Genomic DNA, 13,971 nt, shown 5'->3' with positions numbered 1-13,971 from the left:
AGCATAGGTAGTCAGATCCTTGACACAGGTCTTGGTGATGACTTTTTAGATTTGATCCAAAAATCGAAGGTGTTGCATTTAAAGCAAAAATAAACAAGTAAGGGTACTTCAGACTAAAAAGTTTATTCAAGACGAAACCAGCGACAAAATGAAAAGGCAGTCTACTAAATGGGAGAAAGTATATGCAAATTTGGATTAATATCCAAAGTATATAAATAATTCCTATAGCTCAATAGCAAAGAAACAATATGATTTAAAAACTACAATGAGATATCACTTCACACCCATTAGAATGGCTGTTTTCTAAAAGACAAGAAATAAGAGTTGGTAAGATTGTGGAGAAAAGGGAAGCTTGTGCACTATAGAAGAGAATGTAAATTAGTAGTCACTACAGAAAATAGTATGGAGTTTTCTCAACATAGAGTGACCATGCGATCCAGCAATTCCACTTCCAGGTATTCATCTAAAGAAAATAAAAACACGAATTCGAAAACATACCCCAGTGTTCATTGCAGCATTATCTACAATAGCCAAGATATGGAAATAGCCTTAAGTGTCCACTGATTGATCAATTGTTAAAGAAAATACGGTGTATATTATACCATGGAATATTATTTAGCCATTAAAAAGAAGGAAATCTTGCCATTTGCAACAACATGGATGGGCCTTCAGAGCATTATGCTAAATGAAATAAATCAGACAAAGACGAAATATCATTATGGTCTTATATGTGGCATCTTAACAACAGCTATAGATGAAAAGACCAGGTTGCTGGCGGCCAGAGCCTGGAGGTAGGGAGGGGGGCGGTGGACAAAATGGTTACAGGGTGTCGAAAGCTATAAATTTCGCACTATAAAATAAAGAAGTTGTGTGGATTGACTATAATCAATAATACTGTATTACATATTTGAAAGTTTCTCTGAAAGAAAAAATATGTGTAATTATATACGATGATGGATTTTACTGAGACACACTATGGTGATCATTTTGCAGCATATACAAATATGGAATCATTATACTGTATACCTGGAACTAATATACTATATGTAAATTATACATCAATAAAAATGAATAAATAGAATCCCATATGGCAAAAGTGTTATTTTACTGTTTACTGTTTATAGTATTATCACCATTATCACCTTTTATAAGATAACCCAAGTAGGATACCCACATGGCTTAAAAAAAATGCTGATTCTTTTTCATTATATACCTTGGCACAATATTTAAACAAGCACAAATCAGAAAATGTGAGGCTGAAAGGTAAATTGTAAAATAAACACAGTGGCAAAAATAAAAATGAGAAAATATTAAGCTTTTGGGAGAGATTTCTTACATCATTTTTATACAAATACATATTTTCTTATACTTATTTTTTGTCCTAAACATAGATAATATTGTGACCAACTTTAGCAGACTGTTTATGTAGTGATTCTTTCTAGGAAAATGCTTTTAAGATCTAAAGTAGATTTTGTTATCCAAAAGTTAAAGTCAGCCTTCCTATTAATTAAACTTTTTGGATTAGAGATATTTCAGCTGGCCAACTAATAAAGTCAGCACTGAGTAGGTTCAAGTATGGTTTTACTGTCTTTGCTTTCTAGCTTCCTGAGAAAATAAATGGATAATAGTTTAAATATGGGAAAAGATTATTATTTTTAAATCTCCTGCTGTAGCCAAACACACAAGATTGACTAAATCTTTCCAGGCAGATTTCTGCTCCACTCTTCTGCAAATTCTCTTAGAATTGCCTTCTTGAGTCTCTTTTTTAAGTATTTGAACTAAGAACAGAGCCTTTAATAAACCTCCTTAGGTTAAAATAGAATGGCTCTATTTTGGTGTGGTAATCAGAGTGAACAATACATTGAAAGATGGAGAGTTGTAGCCTCTCTAGAATAAATATTGTACCATCGTCATCATTGTTATCACAGTAATAATATTTATTAAGTACTTACATGATAAATTCTTTACTGAGTACTTTGTATATGTTGTCTCTTTTAATCCTTATCTTAACCCTTTGAGAATAGTAACATTACCAGCTATCAAATATATGATTTTAAATATGTAGAGATTCAATAAACTAAAATAAATAATACTTGCACCATTGATATTTTTTCACTTTTCTTTTGCTGCCTCACTGCCCACATACTTTTCTTTTAATATGTTTTAAATTAAACACTTCTACTAATTCAGCATTTTGCTCCCTGGCAGATTTCTGTCTAAAGCTCCCAGGAAACTTTTTTTGTTGCACTTTTTGTTTCCTTCTTAGACTTTATAAAAGGTGACTCTAGAAAGGACTACGTGAATCAGGGTTACAGTTAAGTCATGACCAACAATCAGTGGATCAAATTTATCCCGAGAATTTGGAATGTTTTAATCAATCAGCAGCAAATCAAGCAGCAGGATCAACAAAGAAGAGAATAAAAAAAAAAAAACTGCTCTCCACTTACTGTAATTTAAAATATGAATGCACTTCCCATAGGAGGAGAAAGGACTCCAGGACTTGGACACGTGTTAGGAAAATGATCAAGGAGTCTGTCTGTGGGGTGGGGGAGAATGGTGCTGTTTTTCCTCCAGGTCTTTTGAGTTCATTGAGGAAAGATAATAGTAAAGGTTATTGTTGTTTCTCTAAGTGTGGTCTTGGTGCTGCAGTGGAAAACGTAACTTGCTCTCTTTTACCTCCTGACCTATCTCACTTTCTTCCCTACTAGGAAAATCTTGACTGTGTTTTGGCTAAGATGCATGGCCTCGCTGGGACAGCAGTGTGCCAGAGGGCTCTGTGTGGGAGGCGTACTTCAGGCCAATTTATGCAAGCAGCAGGTCATTCTAGGGCCGTAGGCCAGAATGCCGTGCGTCCTCTGGCTTGAAGACACACAGCTCCTTGGAGCTGAGCTACCGTGCCGTCTTAGTAAATATTTCCTGCCCCCACAATCACTTGAAGAGCGGAACTCCCTGGAGATGTCTGCATCTCATCCCTCACAGCTGACTTTCACAGAGGCCAGATACTAACTTAGCCATCCTGGCTGCGATTCAGGATGACCAAAACCCACTTTCATCCTGCTTTTGGATTTTATTGAGAAACAGTTGCAGCAAAGCAGTATCTGGGTAGAGGAATGCCTCTTACCCTGCATGGTGAGTCGCTCTTTGTCCTCCCAGGGTGGATGTGAGCCTCAGCAGCTAAAGACATGGAGTCACCTATGGGTTCTCTGACTCTGTAAAGCTAGAGTCAGGTTTGATCACAACACAGTTTCCTGAATTAGTAATTACACATAACTGACTGCTCATGTTTCAATCTGTATTTGCTCCTTGGCATATTGTTGGCCTGTTGGAAAAAAAATAATGAACCCATTTCTTTGTATATAGTTTACATGATGGAGACCTGATTAAGAAAGTATTTTCAAGCATTTTCAGTCATAGGAAATGTTATTAGAGATTACTCAAGATAAGACACATACAAACCTGCCTTTGCTCAAAAATGGGTTGTGGGTTATTCTCAGAATTCACTGTTCTTTGCCCTTCCCTGTACTCTGCTGTTTGGTGTCTTTGTTCCAAGAAATTCAAAGCACCTGTCATACCACATCTTAAAAGAAGGAAACTAAAAAAATAGACTTATTTAGAATACAGCTGAGTTTACTGTGCAGAGTTTTCTGATGGCTCTTTGGGTTCCTTTCACTATAACAAATTGCTTTTCTCATATTTGCCTAGTATTTGGGGCCACCAATGATTTGGGCAAATCAATTTGGGATAATTTTATTATTAAACTCATGTATCCTTACAAAAATAAATCTCAATCTCATTTTAAAGAGAACAAAGAGCCTCAAATCAGTCACAGATACTTCCACCAGTCATCTAAAATGCTGTTTAAGTAAGGTTCAGTTGTTAGCTTCATGGCATTGGGAAGCTATAACAGACCCTTGCCAGATATGCCAGCTGCATGGATTTAACATTGATGACCTTCCAAAGGACTCAAAGATTTTGTTTGGGTTTGTGTCTGCAAGTAATCCGTAATAGTGTTTTTTTTTTTTTTAATCAAACACTGTGCCAAATATTTCCTTGTATGCTTTCTTTTTTAGCTCCTTGGCTGCTGATTTTTTTCTTTGTTTTCCTAAATTTACAGTAGCTGTCAGTCTTGTGCTGAATTCTCCTCTCAGTAATACACTGAATTGTGCAATTCTTTTGGGCCCAGTTTGGAAAAGGCATCCTTCCCAGAACCTAGTTGGCTTCTCAAAGGTTAAACGCTTTTGGCAAAAAACTACAAATATGACCGAATAAAACCATAAAAACGAAAAACCACAAGAACAGGGGGAAAAACAATTATTTCTGACGGTGAACTACATGGATGCAGAGGACTCATCTTTTTTAGTTTGTTTCTCCATTTAAGTCTTCTTAGTTTGTTAATTCTTATAATCCTCTCTTTGCTTCAAATAAAACCAACAACTTAATGCCTTTTATGATTTTCCATCCCCCTGGGGATGAGAGGGGTGGTAAACTATAACTGCTATTTCTTCTTAGATTATTTTAACCTTTTCGTTACCTCCAGTTGCAATCAAACTACTGTTTCCAGAACACAACTGGAAAGAAAAATCCTTTTGGCAAGGAATACAAATCAGGTTATTACACTGATTTGATAGGATTTAGGAATTCATTTTTTGGCTTGTTCCTTTTTTGTTGTCATATCTGAGTAGTTTTCTACTTATAAAGTAGAAAATGGATGTGGTTTTGGTAGATTTCTCCATGAATGCACCTTGCTTAATATCACTTTAATTTTGAATTGTGGCTTCTTCAGATTTGATTTTTCAGAGCAGCCCAAAGTGCTTTTCCAGTAAATTAGGCAGGATACGATAACTATTTTTGTAAGTTTTAATATTTGCAAAAAAAGCTTTTTAAAAATCTGTCATAACCGTATACCAGTAGAGTTCCTATTTACTCTGTACATTGCTCCTGTTCATACATTAATTTTTAAGTTTTAAATTTAGATTACTTTTGATTGAGACACCATCTCTGTCTTGGCTGCCTACCCTTTTTTGTCTATTTCACCAATGTGACTGGAAATTTATGAGTTCTCCAACTCATCAACTTTGCTCTTTCTTGAGGATAACATTTACTATCAGATATTCATTAAAACTAAAATTCATCTTTAGAAAGAAAACATGAATTGAGGCTGAAAACAAGATCAGCAAGACAAATCAGCAGAAATTAGTTATTTATAACTGACCTCCTCCAGGAAGATGTACGAAGTGTTAAAAGTAGTCATTCCCATCCCAGCAGCATAGGCTGCTGGATTAGACCATGGATGATAGAGGGGGATCATGTGGGCTCCAATCCTGGTTCTGCTACTTCCTGCCTCTGTGACTTTGAGCAGATCTCCTCAGTTTTCTTGGAGAAGGCAATGGCACCCCACTCCAGTACTCTTGCCTTGAAAATCCCATGGATGGAGAAGCCTGGTAGGCTGCAGTCCATGGGGTCATGAAGAGTCGGACACGACTGAGCGACTTCACTTTCACTTTTCACTTTAATGCATTGGAGAAGGAAATGGCAACCCACTCCAGTGTTCTTGCCTGGAGAATCCCAGGGACAGAGGAGCCTGGTGGGCTGCCATCTGTGGGGTCTCACAGAGTCGGACTCAACTGAAGTGACTTAGCAGCAGCGGCCTAAGTTTTCTATAAAATCTATCTGTGGTAAAATGGGGATAATACCATTACTGCTTCTTAGAGATGTTATTTGAATCAAATGAATTAATGTTTTTAAAGAGCTTAAAATAGAATTTATTACCAAGTTTCATAAATAAAGTACAAGAGTGGTAAAAATGTCTCTTCTAAGATAACACATTAATTAATAAATGCTTTTCCTTCATTAATGCTAGGCTTATTATTCTACATAAAACCACCATTGGTATCCGTTATAGAAGTTACACTATGTTGTTGAACACAGTCTAGGAGTGTTTGATCTGTTTAGCACTAAGAATTTATTTTTTCATGTTTACTAAAAATACAAAGTTTAACAGAATTAAATTCTTTGTAGATCTTGTTAGCTAACTAGAAGAAGTTTGGAGAGAATCTGTTCTTGGCTTAGGGCTTCTGATTTTTGTATAACAACTGTCACTATTGTCTAAGATCTGGAACAGATTTTAATTCTCAAATGAATATGTTCTCTGAGCGGCTATGAATGGTTTAGCTGTGACTGTCACCCTCGTTCCTCTTCATCTTGAGAGCAGCTGATTTCATATCATTCACATTCAGTCACTCCTTCCTGACTACTTATTGGTTTCCCCTCCTGTTCTGTATATCAGAATGGCTGGACTCCCTTGTTCTGAATAAGACACTAAAACTTTTCTATTTCATTCTACCACCAAATTTGTTAACACCTCCTCTTTTCACTTACTCATTAGCCAAACTCGTCAGTCTTCCATTTTACATCCTTCAGTTCAGTTCAGTTCAGTCGCTCAGTCGTGTCCGACTCTTTGGGACCCCATGCATTGCAGCACACCAGGCCTCCTTGTCCATCACCAACTCCCGGAGTTCACCCAAACCCACGTCCATTGAGTCGGTGTTGCCATCCAGCCATCTCATCCTCTGTTGTCCCCTTTTCCTCGTGCCCCCAGTCCCTCCCAGCATCAGAGTCTTTTCCAGTGAGTCAACTCTTTGCGTGAAGTGGCCAAAGTACTGGAGTTTCAGCTTTAGCATCATTCCTTCCAAAGAACACCCAGAACTGATCTCCTTTAGAATGGACTGGTTGGATCTCCTTGCAGTCCATGGGACTCTCAAGAGTCTTCTCAAATACCTTAGTCTATCTGATATCTCCACCTGGTATTTCCAGCTAAAGAAAAGATTTGATTGAATTTCTCTTCATCACTTCAAACTCTCAGTCTAAACATTAGCTCATGTGCATCTTATCTCTTAACTTCAAAAAGTCAGTACTAAGAGAGGACAATCGTATTTGACAAAGGACTGATGGACGGATGTCTTCACTACATGAAGAACTTCTACAAGTCGATAATAAAAACAGGCAATTCAATAGAAAAGTGAGGGAAATACATGAACATCTGTTTCAAAGAAGAGGAAACATGAATGGCCAAAAGCATGAAAAGATGTTCAAATTTATTAGTAAACAAGTAAATGCAATGCAAAGAAAACCACCATGAGATGCCATTTCACATGCAACAAATTGGTATATATGAAAGTTTCAAAGTTTTAAAAATATGACATTTTCAAAGATTGGTGAGGATGTGGAGCAGTGAGCATTCTCATACTTGGTTGTGGGAATACATTTTGGAGCAGTCACTTTAGAAACAAATGCAGTATTACCTAACTTGATTAAATATATGTGCATCTTAGAACCCAGCAATTCTACTGTCAGTTATTTAGCAAGTTGGCTCTAGGAGACTTGCACAAACCTGTTTCAAACATTAATGTTTGGAATAGCAAAGCACTGGAAATGACCAGAATACTCCTAAATAGGATGGATAAATATAATGTAAAACAAGTGAACTTTAACTACAAGAATTAAGAAAGGTAAATCTGAAATACATAATATTGAGAAAAGTGTTACAGGAATTTATGTGGTATCATTTCCTTTCTGATAGGTTATGTAGGGATATTTACACATTCATTGTAGTACAAAGTACAACAAAAAGCAAGGGAAGAGGAAGATGTACTTAGGAAGGGACCAAAGAGAGCTTCAAAGGTATTGTAACCCTCTATTTCTAAGGCTGGTGGGAAGGCCATTCTAAGGCCATTCTTTCCCCTTCAAGATAAGTTCACTACATATACTTTGATTTCATGATTAGTCCATAAATAATCTAATGTTCAATAACTGTGCTTAAGGTTTTCAGCATCAAGTAAGTTCTTATGGATTCCCCTCTTAGTTTTGAAATACAGGCCATCCCATAGCAGAATACAAAGTTAAGGTTGGACGTGTCCTTAGAATCAGTTAATACGGGTATTTGTTTGAAGGCATATTGAATAGAACTGGCTTGCTTGCCAGTTAAACACGAATTTCTTAATAGGAATAATAATAAAGTCAGCTCTATAATGTTTCAGATATTTTACAAATCATGATGATAATGTAATCCTAGATAAACTCTACTGAACTGAGACACATAAGATATCAGGCTAAAAGTTTATAGAAGGAATGTAGAAACAGGGAAAGTAGAGGCTCTCTAGAAACCCAGGACTTCCCAAGACTACGGACTTGGATCCATGGAGTTGATTTCGCTGTTCTCTTGTTATGATTGGATACTGTAGCCCCCCCTTATGTGTGGTTTTGTTTTCTGTGGTTTCATTTACTCACAGTACCAAAGTATTCAATAGAAGACTCTAGAAATAAAATTCATAAGTTTTAAATTGCACGCTGCTCCAAGTAGCATGACGAAATCTCATGCCACCCCCTCCATCCCACCCAAAACACGAATCATCCCTTTGTGCAGTGTGTTCCACCTGTTTGTATGTAGCAGCCCTCTTGGTTTCAGACCAACTGTCTTAATATCACCATGCTTGTGTTCAAGTAACTTTGATTTTACACAATGACAGCTCCAAAGCACAAGAGTACTGATCCGGGCAACTCATACATGCCACAAAGAAACTGTAAAGTACTTTGAGTAAATAGGTGAAAGTTCTCAATTTAATAAGGAAAGACACACACACACACACACAAATTATACACTGAGGTTGCTAAAGTCTACAGTAAGAATGAATCTTCTATCTGTGAAATTGTGAAGAAGGGAAAAGAAATTCATAATTTTGTTATTTCACCTCAAACTGTAAAAGGTATGGCCACAGTGCATAATAAGTGTATAGTTAAGATGGAAAAGGCATTAAATTTCTATAAAATATTTCAAGGGAGACTACATTCACATAACTTTTATTATAGAAAATTGTTATAACTATTCTATTTTACTAGTAGTTACTGCTAATCTCTTTGTCCAGTTTATAAATTAGACTTCATCGTAAGTATGTATGCATGGGGGAAAAAGAGTATGTATAGAGTTCAGTACTATCCATGATTTCAGGCATCCACTGGGGGTCTTGGAATGTGGAGGACTACTGCACTACTAAAAACATTAGAGGAAGACAGAAACTCACAGTTTTAGAATTCTGTGATCATTTTCCGGTTGCTCCATAGACCATTTTATATGAGAGTGGGCTTGGCCCTGAGAAGGATGGGAGGAAACACCAATGTATTTTTTTAGCCTTTTTTTTTTTTCTTCTGGGTGAACCAGGCAGCTTGCACGATCTCAGCTCCCTGACCAGGGATTGAACCTGGACCATGGCAGTGAAAGCCCAGTTAGCAGGGAACTCCTAGCCTTTAAGTCTACAAACAACTCTGGAGTTTCCTTTTTGAGTTTTTCCTGACCCTCCTCCTTTTTGCCATCTGGGATGTAAAGTATGTATTTCCCACATTTCCCTCTTTTACAAATTTATAGATGCTACTAAGTTAGAGACTACAGAGAAACGGAATATTCAGAGGTGGGGGGGGTGGTTATGATGGAATGAATACACAATTTGATGAAACTCCATCAAAGGCACTCAATCTTAAAGCCAAATACAGAAACACACACGTCATGTCACAGTGGGATATAGATAGGGGATTGTTCTGTACTGTCTGTTGCTGTTCTTGGAAGCAGAATCCCCTCATTAAAGCATGTATCATATGAAATTTTTAAAGAAGGAAAGGAACACAAACACACACCTATATAAATAGTCCTGCTAAAAATTCATAAATATTTCTGAAATAAGACAAATGTCTTATAACATTGGTCTTAAAATTATTTTATTGCATGTGTTAAAGTCTTCTGGAAATAGACATTTTCTTCAGTTGCTCCTTTTACTTGACCCAAAATTCTGAGGAAAGAAGCTTAGAATATGGTGTACTAAATTTATTAGATTGTAATCTGTTAAATTCTCACTTCTTTCTATCAGTTCATGACATTAGTTGTTCAAAAAGGCATCATTAGAGATGTCTCAGTAAAGTACTTCATGCACAGGAAGTGGGAAAGCAGTGTTACTGTGTCATTATTCACATTTGCTAAGGTATGTATCCTTTGTTAGAGATAGGCAGAACTATCCCGGAAACAATGGTTGGGGCCAGGGTCTGTTTTTAATTCTTGTGAAACCAAAAAAATCAGGGACCATAAAATTGAGCCAGTTTTATTGGGAAATAAAATATGCTGATCCCAGTTTAATGGATTCCAATTTAGCTGTTGAATTAATTATTCAATAACATACTGAATGTATCATTTTAAATTTTTTTTCCTTGCAGTTTTAGAGCAGGTGGCGACATTGCAGTAACTTGTTTTCTGAAGGACTTTCCTGTCATTTAGCAGAGAGCAGTAGGATATAGGGAAGAGGGATGAGAGGCATAGAGGGGTAGAACCTAGAACCACGGACCAGTGCACCCTGAGTAATACTCTAACCCACAGGCACACACACATGTATATACAGTCTTTCCCTCCCCACCAAATGCAATATCTGCTTCTAAAGATTGTTCATCTAAAATTTAACCTGTTTCTTTTCATCCTTCCAACCCACAGAAGACTTCTAGGACCGCAGGTCATTAGGTTCTGGATTACTTCCTTTCATCAAGTATCATTCCGTTTACTGATGATTTATATATTTTGTGTTCCTTCTTTCTCTGACTGTGGTCTCCTCCCACCTGAAAATGAAGACTGCTGTGTCCACTGTATCCTGGCCTGCCTGTTCTGTGAATTCCTGACGCTCTGCAACATTGTCCTGGGACAAGCCTCGTGTGGCATCTGCACCTCGGAAGCCTGCTGCTGCTGCTGTGGAGATGAAGTGGGGGATGACTGTAACTGCCCCTGTGACATGGACTGCGGCATCATGGACGCCTGCTGTGAATCGTCAGACTGCCTGGAGATCTGCATGGAGTGCTGCGGGATTTGTTTTCCTTCCTAAGTATTTATCTTCTGTTTGCCTTAAAACTGGAGAGTATTTGAAGTTTTTTCTTTTGAGGTAAAAGAAAAGCACGTGGTAAAATTCTCATCAAACAACCCAGTACTTGCACTGTTAACTCATTATTTTAGGTAATCTCTGAAAGCCTTTTTTTCTCCCTCTAACCAAGTCCACATGGTTTAATATGTGAAATTTTAACTACTTTTAAACTTGTTAATAGGTTGCAGTGACTGAGGGACATTTTGGCCACAAACAGAAAAAAAGAAAAAAAAAATACAAAATGTCTCCTCCTTTTTATACTTATTTCTCTATGTTTCTTTTAACCTGTCTTAGGAGCCCCTTGCTCCAAATGTATTCTTTTCTGGTGGTTATTTAAATCAGACAATTCATTTTGTATGTTTTTACAGTGGTTAAAAGTAAGCATTCCTTAGGGTAAACTTTGAGAAACACACCCACACAAGCATTGGGCACCTAGAGTTTGTGTCTATGCTCTGCTTGTTCAACAGACACTGAGTGCCTGCTGTGTGTGAGCTGCTGCAGCGCCGAGATGGATGGCATTCAGCTGCCATCCAGAGAAGCAGAGGAAAGTTTAGGCAAAGAGACTTGTAAAGAATAAGCCAGCCCACAGGCATATGGAAGTCATGATTATGAGAGAGAGAAACTCAAAAGGCTGTAGGGATACACAGAAAGGAAGAGCTAATGTCTATGGGAATATTCAGAAGGCTTCGAGGAGAATGTGGCATTTGAAGGAGGCCTCTTGGGATGAGTGATTCATCTGCTGCTTGAATGAATTAGCTTTAGGACCAAGTTTTAGGTGACCAACCTGAGCTGACTGTGCCCTTGAGCAGTTACAAGAAAAATGCCTCATGTATGTATTTTCTTTAGTTGTGGCAATACATCTTTCTTTAAAAAAACTATAAAATTTAAGTTAACTAAAAATACGCTTTTTTTTTTACATAATTTAGAGGTTATGATAAAGTTTTGATTAAAAACAATGCTTTATTAAAATAGCTATATCTTATAAACAATGTGGAGTACTTTTGAAAAGTTGCACTTAAATTAGGAAAAATTTTATATTAAAATCTCAGCATTTTGATTTTGATTTATTCAAACACTTTTCTTTTGAGAGCTTTAAGTATTTTGCAAGGGGAAGGGTTATTTGGTTAAGAAGCAAACCCCCCAATATTTATAAGCACAGTTAACCTTAAATACCAATTATTCCTTCCAGTGCAGTGGGAATCTTGACATCCATTACTATGACCAAATTTCAGTATTGCAATTTTACATTAAACCCAAATGGTGGGTTATAAAGATCCTTAAGTGTAAAGAAATAAGACTTATTAAGTTACTTATTAAGACTTAGTAAGTTACTAAGACATAGAGACTGTGTGGTACAGATGAAAAGGAGAGGGCATTTTCCTACTACATGCTCTTCTGCTAAGCTTGATATCCCCAACTTGCAGTTTGGTTTGATTTAATGTAATACCTTTGTAGAAATTTGGAAGTATATCTTTGGATGAATAGTTATTTTTTATTATTCCAATTGAATATCAAATTGATAGTAAAAACAAATGCATATTTTTAGGAAGCCTTTTAGCAAATCTAGGCTTTTAAGATTTTAAAACCTAAAGCATGGGTATGTCACCAACAATTTTTCCTTTGAGATGAAATCTAGTTTCCACTTATATCATTACTTAAAAGGCTTAAAAAAAAATTAGCAAACTCTTGAATCCCCTTTTAGTGCTCTTTAAACACACATACACACACACACACACACACACACTTAAATTGTCAGGCTTAAATAGAATTCTAGTCAACAGCTGTCTATCTTCCTGGCCCAAAGAGCATTTTTGATGTAACAAATGAAATATGAGAACATCTTTCTACTATTTCTTAGTAACCAGAATCTGAATATTTACATATATCCAAAGTTAACATGTATATATATTAGGATGTAAGAGTATCAACTTTATATTGATATATAAAACCTTCTAATGACCTGGAATCATTAAAATAGTATATCTGTTATACTGCAAAAATTTTCTGCCAAACTGTTTGTCTAATATTTGTGTATCCTGCTATTTACAATGATGATATTAGCACTTTTATAATAATGTTTCTCTGTAACAGAGAGCATTAATTGATAGAATTTTAATCTCATATTTATATTCACAGTACTTTTCCTTTGTTGTCTATTCTGCAGTCATACCACAAAGTACCTTGTATGATTTTTTAAAATAAATGAAAAAAACAAAAGTAGCAAATGTGAAAATATTTTCCATATGTATTTTAGAATTTCTGTATGTAAAATATTTTGTTGAATTATATGGCCATCATAAGTGCTCTAGTTTACAGTTACAGATTTGGTCTCTTTTTAAATGTGGAAACATAATCTTAAATATTTTTAAACTGGACCTGTATTAGCCTGAATATACTATTTTGAAATAAAAAAAATGATTTCTGTAATCTAATTGATGGATCAATATTTAAATGAATTCAACTATAATTTAAAAGCTTAGGCTTTTCTTTTCTTGTTATATCCTTCTCTGAAAGATTTCTTAGTCTCATATGTAAATCACATGACTCATGCCCATAAATGAACTATGAAAGATTCAGATCAGTTTATACTGCAAATCATAGTTGACAAATGATTTCAAAACATGGTAAAACATGGTTTTCTGTTAAAACTTCACAGTAGAGCAAAATTCACAATTTTTACATTTGTTTTTTAATAAGTTGCTTTTACTTATTTGCTTTAGAATTATCTCCCAACTTATTAAAAAAATGTGGTAGTTTATATGTGTATATATATACACACACACACACACACACACATATATATATATATTTATATGCTGAAATTAAACACTAAAGATCTATGGAATTGGGTATTAATTTCAATGAATTTCACCCAAAAGTAAGTCATCAGAAGTACTTTCAACTAGGGTTTTTAGTGGCACAATTTTTAAGTCGTAGGAAGTGTTTTATTATTAGTATTTAACCCCTTGCATCACTTTATTTAGGAGAAGACATTTTACTTAGGAGTATAATAATTTTATTTTTGTGT

The 13,971-nt window shown here is 35.8% G+C and overlaps 1 protein-coding gene across 2 annotated transcripts in view; it reads left to right on the top strand.

Moving 5' to 3' along the window:
• MDFIC (MyoD family inhibitor domain containing) overlaps positions 1-13,375 on the top strand; it is a 98,307-nt gene extending 84,932 nt beyond the window's left edge. Inside the window, exon 5 of one of the 2 annotated variants that reach the window (XM_005205417.5) lies at positions 10,660-13,375. In XM_005205417.5, coding sequence (XP_005205474.1) covers positions 10,660-10,907 — 248 coding nt within the window. In that variant the 3' untranslated portion in view covers positions 10,908-13,375. 2 annotated transcript variants of the gene reach the window in all.
• Positions 13,376-13,971: the final 596 nt, after the last annotated feature.

This window comes from Bos taurus, chromosome 4 (assembly GCF_002263795.3).
Source record: "Bos taurus isolate L1 Dominette 01449 registration number 42190680 breed Hereford chromosome 4, ARS-UCD2.0, whole genome shotgun sequence".
Classification (NCBI taxonomy): Eukaryota; Metazoa; Chordata; class Mammalia; order Artiodactyla; family Bovidae; genus Bos; species Bos taurus.
Note: the sequence above shows the minus strand (reverse complement) of the source record. Positions and strands in the feature narration are given on the sequence as shown.